Here is a 17,768-nt window from a genome sequence, read left to right on the forward strand (position 1 = left end):
CATCTCCAAATCTAATGTGAAGATTTGAAACCTTCTGAGTACATAATAGCTTTTGGCCATTAGCCACCATGACCCTAAAACCATCATGCTCCTCTGTCTGTAAACCTCTTTTGGCTACCAACTGTGTATCTATAAAGTTATGTGTAGCCCCAGTGTCAATGAGAGATATCACTTTCTGCCCCTGGATAGTACCCCTAACCTTAAATGTGATTGCCTTTTGGGCCCCTGTCAAGCGTGCCAACGATCTATCATCCTTAGGAATGTTGCTCTCCTCTATCATGTTACCCTCATCTGAATCGGAGTGCTGATCCTCCCCCTCTGACTCTGACTCCTCTGTTGAAAAATACTCCATTTGATTTGCCTTAGCCTTGAGAGGGCATTTATGAGATAAGTCCCAAGGCTCTCTACACTGGAAGCACAGTTTCTTCTTTCGAAGTTCATTCAAGGTTTCACTGTCTAGTCCTTTTGATCCTTCTTTGGGTTTGTTATACTCTTTCTGAAATGGTTTTTTGTCTTTGTCCTTGCGGTAGGAAGAATCTGTTGAATGGTATTTTCCTTTGTATACCGAAGGGGCTAAATCTCGTGCCTTTTTAGTTGCTTCTGCTAAGGTGAGTGGATCATGTCCCTTCACCCAACCACGTAATGGATCAGCAAGCCCATCACAAAATAACACCACCAATCTCCTAGGAGAGATATCAGTAACAAGTACAGACAAACGCTGAAACTCGGCGATGTAAGCATCCACTGACCCTAACTGTTTTAACTGTGCTAGCTCCTTGAAATGTAACTCGGGATCCCTAGTGTCAAATCTCTCAATCAATCTTTCTGTGAATTCCTCATAGGATGTAATCTGATTATGCCCCAGAGTCACCATGCCATGATGCCACCATTCATGCGCAACGCCGTCCAAATGCATAGCCGCATACTTGATAGCCTCATCCTCAGGCATAGGATTTAGCTGCAAGTATGTATCTACCTTCTGCACCCAAGCTCGTGCAGTCATCTTCCCTGAAGCATCATAATAAGGCAAGGAAAGTTTTCCAACTTTTTTCCTCAGCTCAAAATTCTGATTCCTCCCTCCTGCTCTAGGCATATGTCTCATCCTCAAGTCCATATAATCTCTGAGGGAAATATCTGCCTGAAACTCGGGTCCACTGGCCTCCCAGTCCCTCCTGAACTGACCCTGTAACTCAGTAATCTGCGGTTCGTTCACTGGTTGAACCGGATCCCTAGGTGGAAAGGTGGGTAGAAGAGGTCTCGAGCTCGCTGTTCGAGCTGGGTGTGCAATGTGTCTAAAGTTATCCGCCTCAATTCCATTGTTGCCATGTCCATTATTACCATTAATGTTATTCTCAGGGCCATTGTTGTTGCCTCGGCCTCCATTATTATCATTGCCCCTATTGTTATCGTTTCCCCCATTGTTATTGTTTCCATTGTCGGCTTCACCTGGATTAATATTAACGCCCATCTGTCTAGCCATAAGCTGCAACATCATGTCCATTCGCCTATTCTGCTCCTGCTGCATACGCTGCCCTTGCTCTAACGTACCCAGCAACTGTCTGAACATTACCTCCCCCTGATCTGGAACGATATTCCTCTCATCTCGGTCACCCATACTGCTATCCTGATCGAAGAATATTTCCTCTATGTCTGTATGACTGGATTCTATGTCCACCTGCACGGATGAACTAGACTGCTCACTCTGACTATCCGGATTTCTATTTTGTCTGGCCCTGGTATTGCGTAAAATTATAATGCCCCTGTCGCATGCTCAATCATACATTCTGGCCCTGTTTTATTTCTGCAATATGTTTTGGTGAAAGTTTCCCACAAGATGGCAGAATCTTCTGCTCTGATACCACTGTAGTGGACACCCTAGAATGCCCAAAAACTAACCCCACTGCTGATAGGAATTTAGTCAAACAGTTTGCAGCCAACTCCTTATTCCTCCGTTTAATGTTTCAATGTTTTTTTTGTTTTTAAGTCTTTGCACAGGTATGAAACCACATAACATGAACTATAAGAATTTACAATAATAGGCAAGCTGGAAATTGAACTACTGCTGTTATAATATTACTTCCAGAATTAACAAAAATCAAATACATAGCAGGTTATTTTCAACTCACTAAATACTCCAGCATTTTGACATAATGTTCCAACCAAAGTTTCTAATTCTGCTGCTACAGTAACATGAATAGTGCCGCGTGAATAGTGCCAGGTGAATAGTACCCACGGGAATAGTGCCGCGTGAATAGTACCCGCGTGAATAGTGTCGCGTGAATAGTACCCGCGTGAATAGTGTCGCGGCCTGTAGCTGGAAATGCAACCAAATAATGCTGCTGCTTGTAGCTGGAAAAGCACCCAATCTGCCTGTAAATGAAGCTGATAGCAAAGGATTCCAAAGGCCAAACCCCAAGGGAATGATGTCTAGAATGTCACAAGAGAGGATAGACGTCCTCTAATGCCAAGAACGGATCTGCAGCTCACACACCAAATTCTTCTCATATTCCACCTGCCCAATGAAGCCACAAAAGCTCCCTTTTATTCTTTCTCCAAGGGGCGACCCAACTCACTCAAGCAATGTGGGATAAAACATGTTCAATATAAAACATATTAAAATATTCACTTATGTCTCCCTTGGTTGCCCCTTTGATTTACACATATCTCCATAAAATAAATATTAAAGTAACACTTTAATATTTTACAATTAAATTAAATGTTACTTTAATAAAACTTCAGGCATTAAAATATATTAGTAATCGGACTCCGAATAGCGTGAGTGATAGCTCGTCGGAAAGCTCTCGCCAAGGAGTATCAAATCCAATCACCAAAACTAGCCCCCGTTGTGTCCTGCTGACTTACTAAAAATAGTAAGTATGCCTGAAACTAAGTAAATCAACTTCGTTTTGGCCCAAACTAGAAATGACTAGGCCAAAACACTCCAGGATCCCTTTAAACCCTTCGTTAGCCCTCGGGACCATGTAGAGCTAGGCTAATGCACATATACTTGGTCAATCTGCTAGAGTGGGGACATTACAGATTGCATACATAAATATCATCAAATACTCATTGAAAGTCAACACCAAAAGGAACCTGGTAGAGATGCCTTGATGCAGGGATGAAGCAATCAATATCTTGTTCGTTGAGCCAACTTCATTATCAAAATGAGGTGTTTCCAAAATCGCCCCTGTTGTCCATGGATGATCTGATCATAAATGAAATATCAGCTGCTAGGCCTCAAACTCCTCTCTAAAAATGTTCGCCCTTCCTTCACAATTGTGGTGCCGACCTTGTAGATGAGATTCGATGCCAAATGGATGGGCTATGAGCAAAGTCGTGGGTATAGGCTGACTGCAACAATTTTTGCTCCAGACTTGATATGGTGCTGATCCGTCCACGTTACACCCTCACAATTCACAAGATGAATCGCCTATCCTTTCCAAGAATATCGCTGGCTTCAAATATGGGTCGATGCTGCAATGATGAAGAATGAATAAAATCGTGGGTATGGAGTTAGGAGCACAATTTAGTTTCAGACCTGAGATATGATCAGCAAACTTACAAATTTACCCCAAATACTCCTCCAATAAGATCAGCTTCTCTTTCCAATCAAAAATCGATATACAATAGGATTCAATCTGACAAATCTGAAAAATATCATAAACCCCATCCACCATGGAAATGTAGCAACTCAATATGCTCAATATGGAAGACTAAGTATCTTCCACTCTCAGCTGCAACCCCTCGGAAGGTCTTCCACTCCCTTAGTTATGCAATCGATAGGAGTTTTCATTCCCAAAGACCAAAGTCTGCAGACACCTCTCGGTTCTACAAAACCTCATCAAAATCAAAATCAAAATCCAAGCTGCCTTGAAGCTTCAACTTGATCTCCTTTAATACTTTTTCACCCCAACATCCAGAAGCTTCTAGAAGTGACTTAATGAAATAATATTTAATTAGTCAATTTATTAAATTAATTAAATATAAAATCATCTTTTAATTTTAATTTATTTGATAACTTTATAAATAATTAACTTGATATTATTAATTAAAATAATTAATTAAGCTATCCATATAAAATAATAATAATTTGGACAGATTAACTAATTAAATTAATTAATTAATTCTTCTCCAAAAATGGGGACATTACACAATGATACCCATAAGACTATATTTATACCATAGAAACGAGACTCGGACTTGGCGTGGACTCGGAAAGGCTGACCCAAATCAGGACTCAGCAAAAAACTCGGCAGGATTCAGCAGGACTCGGCAAAAAACCAGTTTCTAGTGAGTCTTGCCTATAGCGAGTTCCTGGAGAGTCCCAATGTAATGTCCCTTAATAAATTGATCTGATATACCCTAGATATGAATCTCAATTCTTAATATATGGGTTAAGAGAAGGTACCTTAGCCTCTGCTGTTATCAAAGAACCTGCAAAAATAAAGTTAGAGGACACTGCAAATTACATTGAAGAATGATCATCTGAGCGATTACATATATATAATTAATTATGTATAGCATAAAGAGGGATTCTTATAACATTAACAGAGTAATGGTGAATTATAGTGCAAGATTTGGTAGGGTGTCTTTAATAGTTCCCCCTACTCCATATGTCCATGTAGGGTGCCCTTATACAGCAGTTCCCCCTGTCACACAGGGTGCCCTTGTACAGCAGTTCCCCCTATCATATAGGATGCCCTTGTACAGATTAATATTAATATTACTGTCAATATTCACATCCTAACCAATATTCTGATTATTCATTAGTTAGTTGCCAGTATACAGTTTATCCATTACTATCAAATTCCAAATTATTCGAATATGTGTCATTACCCAGTTTACTGTAAATTTTCCAGTCTATTATTATTTACCAGTTAGGAAATTAGCTGTTCATTGGTATGCATATATATTTATATTTATTTATCTCCAACAGCATTGTTTGAATAACTATATTTAATTTGCCTTTCCAGCTTATATTATAATTAATTGCCATTTATTTGATTTATATATAACATACTGGCTGATGTATTTATGTTTAACTCGGAAAATCCTATATATATTTGTACCTGTCACTGTTCTTGCTGCTTCTTTTATCCCTACTGGCAGATTTTGACCAGTCTTTGTTTCTTATTCTCCAAATTGGCACAAGAGGGGGGTATTTATCCCATCCTTCATTGTGGTGGAAAGCCATGACTATTTCCTTTGGTAGCGTCCCTCTTTGAAAGGTCGCCACCCTCACATCTGACGTGTCCTTAATGAATCGGTGTGGAGGCCCACTCTTTTTCAAACCATTGTTTAAGAAGAGGTATCAGGCCCTTAGGGAAGTCGGTCAACAAGTTGAAGCATTGTATATTATTAATATATATATTGTTACACCATTTCAATCAAATAATTTAAATAAAATGTGCATTGTTAATATAATAATATCATTCAATAAAATGTAAATTGATAATATGATATCATTTTTTAATGTAATATGATATGATAGTTTTAACATGATTTTAATATATTATATGGTAAAATTTACATCAATTATTTCTGCTATAAGTGAGGTGACATGACACCCGAATCCCTGAGACTCGCTAGGGTCACTCAGCTCAGGATCCTGGAACTATGATCTATACGCTATGTGGAATGGGTTCTTTGCAGTACTCCTACTTACTGAGTTGTAATAAGCATGATCTAAAAATCCAACAAAATCTCACCTGACTCACTAGTACTAATGCATTGAAATAGCTTGGCGAGTAACTCACCAACCTACAAGAGATGAAGCACTAACTTCACCCAAAATGAGGTACCAACCTCTATACAAACTTCTATTATGAATGGCTCCTCTAATCTGCTATATGACTGTCATAAATTTGCTATGTAAATTAGATTGTTATCTTTTCAAAAACCTGCCCATACACCTGTAGATAATCTTCAGTCTTCTTTCAAATCTGCAATTATTTCCCATATAAAACTCTTCTTGTGGCTGATATATATGTCCAGTATTATGCACACCACATACACAGCATTACTCTCTTTTTTCTAATTATTTTCTCAGCATTTCATATCACCCACACATTCCATCTTCCAAACAATCTAGTCTTTATATCTTCCCTTGTGCCCTTTTATGAAAGGGTGCAACCTTCTGATAAAAAATTCCCTTAACAAATCATATCTTTTGTTTTACCAATTCTAATAGTCATGTCTCCTTTTAAAAAGTTTCTGGCTTTAATCGAAACATAAAACATAACAATGGTATTTTATATTTTCATCGTACCTTTTCATGAGTAATTGCATGTCTTCCTTAGAGTTTTGCTGACTTGTATTAATTATTTCTTTAATGCTAATTGGTGTCCTTTATCCTTGATTTTATGATCATCATCGCTGTCTTTCATTTGTCTCTGTTTATTAATACAAATAGCTGCTCCACCTTATCGGTTCAAGCTTATTTGCTGACTTGTCAATTGACTGCTGGCATGTCATTACTATTTCAAAGTCTTGTCTTCGGTCAACATTAAATAAAACATCTCTTTAAAGGATTGCACTTTATTTTGTTTTTTGAAAAACTCAAGTATCTGTCCTTTTGTAGAAGCTGACTTATAAACTTTAGCTGCTGCCATATTTCTTGTGAATAAGACAAGAATTATACAAAGTGAATAAGACAAATTTTGTTGCACCTGATTTTTTTGTCTTTATCGAATTTTCTTTTGATCGTTGTCCTTTATTAGTTGCCACCCCTTTTGGATACAGTAATCGCTACATCTTATACTTTTAATTATTGCTTATTTTTTATGAGTCTGAATCAATGCTTTATTGATAATAAAGCTGGGCACTTAAATCATATTTGTCTTTCTTGAACATGCAAAACATATTAGCACTACTTCTTAGTATAAATCTCTTCTATTAATATTCATTGCTGCCCTCAGAAATTTCTGCTCTTTATCTAATTATAATAGCTTGTTAAATCCCTTATTCTTAGAGACTCCAAAAATTCAACCAGAAAAATAACATCTTTGGTACATTGCACTAACTGTGATAAGACTCTGGCCCCCTGTTCAACAGCTGCATGTTGTATGAATGCAAAACCATTGTTCTTCTGAGTTGTAGGGTTCCTTAACATCCATACCTCTTCGACATCAATGACAACTTCCAACGCAAGTACAATGTAGTTTCAGAAATATAGATCATCAATTCCAGTATGCAATGTGTACAACAATGATAACAAGTCCCCGAGACATCCAAAACGAGTACGTAAATAGTCTACGGTTGGTTAAGATTACCAACCGTCAGGAACTGCCAAGTGACAACTACTCATCGGGGACAAAAACCACAATTACATAACATAGCCAACTAAATACTATATACTTACTACCGTTGGCTAACCAACATTTATTTATAAACAACAGCATAATCTGCAGACTATAACTGCTTTGTAATTGAACAAATTTTAAATGGCCACATACAAAGTACTAACATGCCAACGGCGAAAACTAATTGTCTCATTGGGAAAGGCTGGCCCTTATTGTGAACATAAAAGTAGAGAAAAAATCTTCATTTAATTACTCTAAATGGATAGTTTAATTTTCATTTTTAGTTTCTTAACTCATGATTAAATGCTTAAGTAAAATGCTAGCCTCTTAAAAAATTAATTCTCAAATGCCTTTGAAAGTTCATTTGAAAATAATTATTTCCTTAACCAACAAGCAAAAGGCCAAATAAGATATAAATGTTCTCTATTAATAAAATTTTGACAATTCTATGCAAAAAAGAAACTAACAATAAATTGTATAGTATTTCATATATATCATTAGTATACAAGGTACAAGTGATGCATGAAAATAAATAGTGGGTTCTATCATATTACCATGGCACAATAACAAAACAATTCCCAAAATAAAAGTAACGAAATAAACGATAATCATTTTCCTATTCAGCTAAAACTACAATTGTAATGACTTGTTATACACCATACACTCTTGTGTATGCATGTCTAATCAACCACATTACTCAATCTAGGATATCGACGTAGTCTATTTGCAAAAACCAACGTGTTCCAATACTAGAATTTTAGGTTTATATCCAGACATTCTCATAGTTTCCTAGACTGTGTCACTTTATAATCTTCAATTGTTACATAAACTTGTTTTCTGTTTCACGATGATGTAATAGGAAAAGGTCAAAATATTACCATGATAGGAGCTTGTCAGAAAACGCCTCTGCATAAAGAAAACATCCATAAACTGCAATAGAATACATGATACCATTATTGGGACAGAATTTCTTCTGTAAATAAAATCATAATATGAAAAATTAATTAAACTAAAACCATATGTTGCAATTGAACCATATCATAGTTGTAAAACTCATTCAGAGTTGGTTTACAACCCTACATCATAGAAATACCAACACTAAAGAAAAATATCAAAAATAAATAATCTTAGACCTAAAGTAATAAATAAGAAAATGAAGCAAAGAAAAGAAAAGAAAAAACAAGTCAAATTGACAAGCTACATCAACAAACTCTCAGGAAAATGCCAGAACATGAATAAAGAAATAAAAATGAAAGCATTTATTTATAAGCTAAATCCTATAATAGACCATAGTTATTAGGCTTGTTGAGGAACCAACAAGACTCGTGAATCTGGATCAGAGGCACCGCAGGCATGTCTGCAGATCAGATTCAGGAAATCAGTGAGTCCAGAGTCTTGACTGATCAAGTCTGCAGGGCTGGTGGGTAAACGAATAGCATTTTCTTTTAAAAACACACTTAATAAAAAGACATCCTTGTCTAACCTAAAAAACTACTAGCACATTAAGATAGACTCTTGCTCATTTTCAGATTATTGTCAATAGCCCAGCTGCTTTCAAACTATTTTCATAATAGTTGTATAGAAATGGATATGGCTAATCTTCAAAATCTCCTATTACAAATATGAATAGATACGGAAACTATAAAAAATATGCAAGTACTCAATTATTTACACATCTAAATATATAGGACTTTGTGTGTGTATACATTGCTTTTTATTATTATTTTATATATATATTCATAATATTACATGTATATATACATGTATGTATATCTATATATACACACACAAATACATAATGATACATATGTATGTATGCCTGTATACATACATACATATATATGTGTATGCATGTAAGTATGTATATGCACACATATTATATTCATATATATTATGTACAAACATGTGTGTGTACATATAAAATATATGTTACTTTATTATTTTAGTTTATATATATATATATAGCTTTTATTATTTTAGTTGAGTTCCATCTATACTTATTTTGATTATTTTATTTAAGGTCTATGTCACCTCAGTGGCCTTAATTTAGATTTGGTGGTAGAGCCTCGACTTCTGAACCTTCCATGTATCATGTCAAGTACTAGCTAGGGGTGTTGTTCCCAGACCCTAGGGGTGCTGCCCCTCAACACTAATAGAGATTGCCACCCTAACACCCCATGTTTACTTTTAAAATATTATAAAAATAAAAAAAATGTTTTATGTTGATTCAAATGGAAAAGCAGCATTTTTCTCTAAATAATTGAATTCTATTTGTATATTTGATTTGACAAGTCGATCCCAATAACAACTAATGCTACTATGTCCTAATTGTTAGGGTTAGGTGTTGTAAACTTTGCAAATCCTAATGTTGTTGCCATTATTGAATAATTGTGAAGTACTATAAATGTTGGGACCCTTGTGAAAAAGGGCACCACACATGGAGGGAATCTTGAGATTCTATTGTTGGCACTCTCCACCATATGTCATTGCTCCTATGATAGTTGTAAGAAGTCATTGAATAGGGAGTTACAAGTTGGACTATGACTAGCATCTATTGCTAGCTAAAAGAAATGTCTCTAAGAGTTTTGTAAGTGTAACTATTGCCTATACATGGAGCACTTGGGGGTTACATTGGACCCACTATGTTATACGAGTTAAACAATCAAACCACGAGTTATATTCTATCTTGGGAAGAGTTGTCGGAACACATTTGTTGTTGCACCAAAAGATTGACTTGTTAACACCAGATACAAACACGAAAGATAAACAGATCCACGGGAGGCAGTCAGTCCATGTCCGGAATCCAAAGAGGAACACTGGCAATTAGTCCAACAAGAGTACTCTCGTAGAGGGAAATATGAGTCCATGCTAGGACATTTTGGCTATGTGTTGGCTCATGGTTTGAACTTTGAACCTATACTTTTGAAAATCCAATGTTGGTTTCTTGTCTCTCTTTTGCTTGTATATTGAGGACTTGGGATAAAGATTGAAAATTCAAACTTATGTAGGTTTATACTATTGAAATTCCTCTAGAGGCAGAGTCTTGATCTCCATTGAAGCACTAAATTAAAAGGGGTGTATTGTGACCTTGTTTGAAGATTAAAATATTTTGGTGTTGTTTGGAGCCTTGGATTTTCCCTTACATGGGATTTCCCAAGAAATATCTTGTGTTTATTGACATTTCTTAGTTGAATTTTCTATAAATATGTTATTACTTGCATTGTTCCTCTCTAAGGTTAATGTGGATATACGCATAGTTTCCTTTTAGTAGCATGAAACCCTAATGGGATCAATGGGTTCAAATTTGTCACTCATGTTGAAATTTGTTTGCCCTCTCGGGTGAATAACTTAAAACATAAAGCACGTAATGCAAAATAATAACGCCATAGATATCAGACAAGTATATGTGATATTATTCCATTCATAAATTGTGTGTTGCAAGTTACATTCCGAAGTATATAAAGATACCGAGGGGGTGTGAGTGCCAACCGTCGCACCGCAACGACCACCCCTCGGTTGCCAACTAACCAAAACAATTACACATAATTAACTAGTCTTATGTTTGTGTACAATAATGCCGCTAACAAACTTGGGTTAAAATCACCCTTCCCAAAATTGGATATATAATTAGCTTCATTGAAACTTTATGCATTCACATTAGGACTAAATAGTAGCCTATGTCAAGGACGCATCCTTAGTTTTTTAAAATGTCCCTAAAAACAGGGACATTTTGGGACTTCAAGGATAAGAGTGAAACATTCCTACATCATCCCCCCATAAAATCAGAAATTGAGGATGTCCCTCAATTTAAGAGCATTTCTAGAGATGTTCCCCAATTATGAAAAATCAAGGGGATGCCATCGCATACCTAAAGATGTCAAGACATCCTTAACATCTTGCAATTTGGAAACCAACAAAAAGATACACTAATCTTTTATTTGGCTCAAAAAATGTAACAAATAGAGATCTAGCTTAATTTAGTAGCAATTTGAGTTGTATTTATCTTGCATTTGTACTATATTTCTTCTTTTCCATTCTTGCCCCTTGTTTGCTTAATTATTCATGTTATTATTTTAGTTGCATATTTTATCTTCAATGTTGAGGTTATATTAATATTTTAAACAAGGATGATAATAGTTGCCAATTGTTGGTTTTTATGCATCTAATACATGAGTTTCTTGAATGATTGTGTTCTTGATTAAGTTGTTTTTTCCTTCAATTTTTTTTAAAAAATAAATAAATATTAGTTTTTATATACTATATTAATAGTTGTCTTCCTATCGTTCCCAAAATCATGATAAAACTTAAACATCCCTACAACCATCTCCACACCTCATCCTTTCCTTAAATCTTGGGGAAACGATACAAAATAGTGAGCTCAACAAAATCATAAGTTGGTGCATTTTGAAATGTGTTTTTGAAGTCTCCTGATATATTTTTATCTTGTTGAGTTAGAGCTCATGTACACTCTTCTTGGGTCTTGTAATCTTTTTGTCAAGTGCATAGGGAATTGAATGGAGTGGCAAATGTATATTTAACAAATTTCTAACATCCCACTTTTGGACCTCTAATAGATGCTTGAACATGAAAGTATTATTTCCACTCCAATGTAATTTGGACATGGGTTCTCGGCATTTGATGATTGATTCTTCTCAAGTTTACTTAATATGTAACACCCTCCCTTAGTATGTGTACCAAGGTACTGTAATGTCCCCTTCTCCACTTCAGTGGTCCATTGGCCTATTCCAGAGACCCGTAGGCTCTTTGGAAAGGAGAATTAGGGTTTCCAGCTTTTGTGGAGTTCTGCTCGAGCTTTTTAGGGTTTACCAGGAGGGAATTCTTCAGTTCTGTCTATGGTTTCCTTCTGGGTTTTTCATGAGCTCCAGAGTGGCATAACATGCATTTGATTCTTTGGTGAAGTGAGAACTTACTATTTTTAGTAAGTTAGGGTTTGGCTGTTTGGATGATGTTGTCTTACTGAGCTTTCCAAGCTCTTTCTCCGAGTGCAAAGATCATGTTATTTCGGAGGAGTATTCCATGACTTACTATTTTTAGTAAGAGGCAGTATTGAGGAATTCTATTTTTAGCAGTTTGGACAGGGTCCCGTTCCTGTAGCAATTCAGTGGTCTTCATTGCTCAGCTTCATCCTGGATTTTACTGATAATCAGTATTGGAGTCATAAGTGATTTAATTAAATATTATTTCCTTATCCTAAGGTTTAATATTTAATTATTTTATTATTGATTAATGATAAATTGGGCGACTTAGGAAAAGAAATATTTATATCTAATATCAATGTTATATTTTCCTAAGTTAGGCGTTGAAATTTGAAGAATGCGTTAAGTTATTGTTGAAGACTAGGCAAGTTCGAACTTGCTTAATTATTGGTTAAAATGCAACTTGGGCGCCCACCTTGGGAAATTAAATGAATTATCATTTGGACACCATATGATAGTGAAATGAAATGCGAATTGGAGAGGTGAATTTGGGAGCATTTACATTTGAATTTCAGAGGGAAAAAACTATAAATACAGGGGCTTGGCCTCCCATTTGGATATTTTATGAAATTGCATTGTTATGGTGCCGGTTTGGCGATTGAAAATCTGAGCTTCGAAGTGTGGCTTCCTAGCTAAGTCTCAGTTTCATACTTGGAAGATAGTACCTAGCTGTGTTCCTGTAATTCCAGTGTTGTATGTGAATTTTCTGCAAATTGTGGAGAGTTTTGTGTGGATTTTGGAGTGTTTCCTTGTTGCTGGTTGCGAAGTTGCTGAAACCATATTTTGCTCATACCTCTTGACCAAGTGATTGCATCGTTCTAGGTATCGGCTCTTTGGAAGCGTATTGGGAAGACAATCATTCTCCTATCTTGGCATGGCTTTTGGTGGTCATCACAATTTTTTGTTGCAAATTGAAGTTTGTTGTTGTAGCACCATTTTCAGACTTACCTTGGGATGCGTGCAACACATTCGGGGCTTCCAAGTTGCGAGTTTGAGGTATTGGATTGGTTGCCTATGTTATATTAGTCATTTGCATTTTATTTGGTGTGATTCCGATTAGTTTTGAGAAAGTTATGAGTGTTTTGGTGTTTCCGGTTGTATCTGGATAGTGTGTTTTCTAACTTGCAGAATTAGAACAGCAGTAGCGTTCAAGTGTGGTGTGATTTTGATAGTGGATTGATTGAGATCAGTATTAAGCTTCTTATCTTATCTCATATCTCTATTTTGTAAGATTGTTTCAGTAATACTGATCAATCATTCTTGCTGTTCTTATTTGTAATTCCCACTGCATAAGTGGAAGAGGCTAGCTTAGCCGCCTTCTTGCTTTGTAATTAAGTTTATGTACTCAGTCCTCCCATTGAATAAGTGGTCAAGTGATAAGTTTATGGAATTGTCCTCCTGCTGAAATATGCGGTAGAGTGATAGCTTAATGTAATGTCCTCCTGCTGAAATACACGGTAGAGTGATTGAGTTTCAGTTTCTTGTTATTTCCCTTGGCTGGTTTACCGCCAAGAGTTTAGTTTCTATCCTGCTGGATAAGCAGGAGGGGCTGGCTTGCTGCCCGTGCATTGTAATTTCAGTTTGATTTACGGTGCTAACGATCCCCAGAACACCGTATGCTCTCATCCTCCCAGATTCGGCTCTCGATGAACAAAAGGTGGAAGGGTTCCCTTTCAGCAGTTTGGATTATTTCTCTAACCTTAACGGGTTATGGTGTTTGCTTGTAACTCTTATTGCTAAAAACAAAAAAAAATTAAGAGGAATATTACAAGTACCCAATACATATATAGGTACAATAAAACCTAGATACAAGTCGAGTACCATGCTTGCCCATACCAAAAATGAGGGCAAACTTTTTTCCATGCCAAATATATGTGGATTCAACAAAGTGGTCATCTATGTCATATCCAACTAAATATTTTTAAAAAGTAAAAAAATACATAAACCCTAAAACAAAAAAAATCAATCATAAAGAAAATCCTAAAAAACATTTAGTATAAAACCGTGAGCTATGTCATAAGTTTGTTCAATTTCATTCAAATAAATTGAAATGCAACAAACAAAACCTTAAAATCATTACAAATTTGGCTACCCAAATGCATATAAATTTTTAATGGAAAACAAATCTCATTGTCATTCTATTTATGTACGTAGGTTTGTGAGTCGTGATTGTCATGAAAGAGGAGCTATGCAAGAACTATAACTCCCACCAACGGCTAATTGATACTCTAGCCCCGTACTATTCCCCTAAAACTCTATGGGGCTTTTTGTGCGTTCAATTTGGGAAAGTTTTTTTCAACATCTAACTTTTATATTACTATATCAGCTAAGGAAATATTCATATTCATATTACTATGTATTGAAATATTGTGGTATCAAGAATTATTAAAATTTACTATCAATATCATATATTATTCTATTTTGTTTTATATCTTTTAAGCTCTTGAAATTCCTAAAATAACCATAATATATTTAAGAATGGATAGCAACTGAGTTTTCGCACAAGCTCAGCACCATGGAGCTAGTGAGAAGAGGAGATCAAGAGGTTGGTATGAGCAAGGGAATGAGTGCAAGAGGCATTTCTTCAAGAGGAGATTGGATTGAAGGCATAGCCATGGTCCAAGGCAACAAGGAGGGTGGAAAAACCATAGAAACCCTAGATCCCAACAGATTTGTAAACCAAGAGAGACCTACATCAATCCAAGCAAGGACAAGGAGGATTGCTCCTTTAATCAATCAATGGCGACGAGAGCAAATAAACTTCCGATGAACTAGAAGCTGCATGAAAAATAAGTGAGTTTCCATATTGACAATAGCAACTTGGCAGCCAAAACTTAGCATCTGAGAGAAAATGGTTTCTTCATCAAATGGGCGAAAGAATGGCCAGCTAAAGGTCAGGTTCTTCATTGGTGACAGAACGAGTGGAGTAAAGACACAAGCTGAAGACTCTTGCCAAAGGTTTTTTCCTTGTCGAATGTTCAAATCAAGGGCAAAAAGAAGATATTTCGAAAGGTGGTTTGTATCTCATGGATGGTGTTGGTTTTTTGGTCAAAGATTGGGTTCCAAAGTTTAATCCTCTGTTGCAAGAAATGGAGAACAACCCCATGTGGTTCCACCTTTACAGTCTCCCACTAGATGTAATGTCCCGTTTCGAGGAGTAGCTTGGATTGACTAATTAGCCTATTCAATTCTCATAGGCTAAAGTTAGGATTAAAGGGAATAATTTAATTTAATTATTTAATGTTATCCAACAAAGTACATTTTATGGGTAATATTAGCATTCCAAAAACACTCAAGTATAAATATTTTGTAATGTCCCATTTTTTGCTCTAGTTTGTTTTGGGGTTTGTTGGCCAATTCTGAGACCCGTTGGTCAGTCAAAGGTAGAATTAGGGTTTCCTATTTTCTAGGAGGATGCTTTGGCAGTTTTGGTGGCTTGCATGTTGGAATTTTATAGTTCTAATTCTGGATTCCTTCTGGGTTTTCAGAGAGCTTTGCGATGGTGTGACATGCAATTAAATCCAAGGATTTTTTCAAACTTACTATTTTTAGTAAGTGGGGGCGAGGACAACTTATTTTGTTGGGTTTTTAGAGAGCCTCGTGATGGTGTGACATGCAAACAAATCCGAAGACTTTTCCAGACTTACTATTTTTAGTAAGTATGACGGCTGCTCAGAATGTGGTTAAAATCACTTTGAAAACACTTACTATTTTTAGCAGTATGCTATTTTTAGTAAGTTCTATTTTTAGCAGTTCTATTTTTAGCACGATGTCAGCAAGCCTGTTCAGATGACTATTTCCAGCAGGTCAGTTTGAGCAGTTGGTCTTCCAGCATTTTTGGTGCTATTCTTGGCAAGGGTTCTTCAGCTCAGTTCAATGACTATTTCTGGCAGGGCAATTCTCTCAACTTGTTTCCCCATATCCTTGGAGCTTGTTTTGGCAGGCTTGGTATTTGATAAAAAAATGGTGTTTTAAATTAAATTATAACTTAAGGCAAATGTTGGACAATTTATTTAAAAGGAATTTCTTAAGTTATTTGATATCTAAGTCATTTCCTTAATTATATGTGAGCAATTTTTGGTTGAGGAAAATATTTTATAAGTGAATTATTGTTAAGGCAAGATGGACACCTTAGGAGGAAAAATAAGACAATTTAATGATATAATTCACTTTATTCTTTAAACACCATAATACACTTTATCAATGTATTTTTTATAAAGTGTATTTGCGACCAAGTGATGGGCGATTTTGGAGAAATGAAATGAAATACAAATTAAGGAAATTGGAATGTGGTTGTTTAATCCCATATTGGAGGGAAAAGAAGTTCGACTTGAGGAGGAAGTTATAAATATGTGCCTTGGCCTTCATTTGGGACTATCTAAGAACAATTTTATAACGAAATGCTACCGAAATGCAAAGTGAAAGCTTCAGGGAATGCTTACCTCCTAGCCATAGCTTGATTTCTTGCTTGCAATACAGCAACTAGTCAAGCCAGAAATTGCTCTTCATTCAAAGGAGTGGATTGAAGATAATGTTGCAGATTTATTTATTAGTTTTCTGATTCTGGAGTGTTGTGTGTGGATTTTCAGTTTGCTGGTTTTGGTGTGGCTGTAGCATGATTTAGTTCATAACTCTCAGTTCGTGTGTCAGATCATTCTGGGTACTTGCTCATTCATTTCCTATGCCTTGGGCGAATCATCATGTAAGTTTTTATTGAATATCTTGGAGCATTGATATTTATATAGCAAGTCGAACCTTTCAGTTGTAGGTGTCTTTGTTGGGAGGTGTTTGGGGTTGTGTGTTATGCTGATTCTGATTTGTTGGTGCCATTTTCTCAATGTAGCCTTAGTCGCTTTAAGCCTAGGGCCTTTGGAGTGTGTTTAGAGATAATTTGAGTGTGTGGGGAGTGATTTAGAAGTATTTGTGAGGATTTTAATGTTGCTGGTTTGTATTTCCAGCCTGTTGTTCATTCATATCAGATTTAGTTTTGGGGGGTTGAAGCTGGTTTTCAGTGTGTGAGTCTATTGGTGTGGTGTGAAGAGTCTTGGTAATAAGTTGCAGCTGTTACTTTGGGTTTTGGCATTTGAATACCCATGATGAATCATATTGTAATGTTGGTTAGTAGTACTAAAAGCAATTTATTTGAACTCTCTTAGTCCCACTGCATAAGTGGAAGAGGCTGGCCTTGTCACCTAGTTTGGACAGTGATTCTAGTTATTTTGTAATCCATGTTTGCATTGTAAAGCTGATTAGTAGTACTAACAGCTATATACTTGGAGTGTTGCTCTTTGTCCCACTGCATAAGTGGAAGAGGCTAGCTTGCCGCCTTCTTATCTATTGTAACACTGTCCTCCCGCTGAATAAGCGGTTGAGTTGATTGCTATTCGCTTCTAGTCCTCCCACTGCATAAGCGGTCGAGTGATTGTTGTTCTTTTAGTCTTGTAATCTTCTAATTGGCTGGTTGCACCGC

General features: G+C 36.1%; 1 protein-coding gene across 2 annotated transcripts in view; it reads right to left on the bottom strand.

Annotated features, from left to right (window-relative positions):
- LOC131066262 (HVA22-like protein k) overlaps positions 1-17,768 on the bottom strand; it is a 131,973-nt gene that overhangs the window by 40,232 nt on the left and 73,973 nt on the right. For both annotated transcript variants that reach the window (XM_058000990.2, XM_058000989.2), the window contains one exon: positions 8,180-8,231. In XM_058000990.2, the coding sequence (XP_057856973.2) occupies positions 8,180-8,231 (52 nt within the window). The remainder of the gene's footprint in view (positions 1-8,179; positions 8,232-17,768) is intronic.

This window comes from Cryptomeria japonica, chromosome 5 (assembly GCF_030272615.1).
Source record: "Cryptomeria japonica chromosome 5, Sugi_1.0, whole genome shotgun sequence".
Taxonomy (NCBI): domain Eukaryota; kingdom Viridiplantae; phylum Streptophyta; class Pinopsida; order Cupressales; family Cupressaceae; genus Cryptomeria; species Cryptomeria japonica.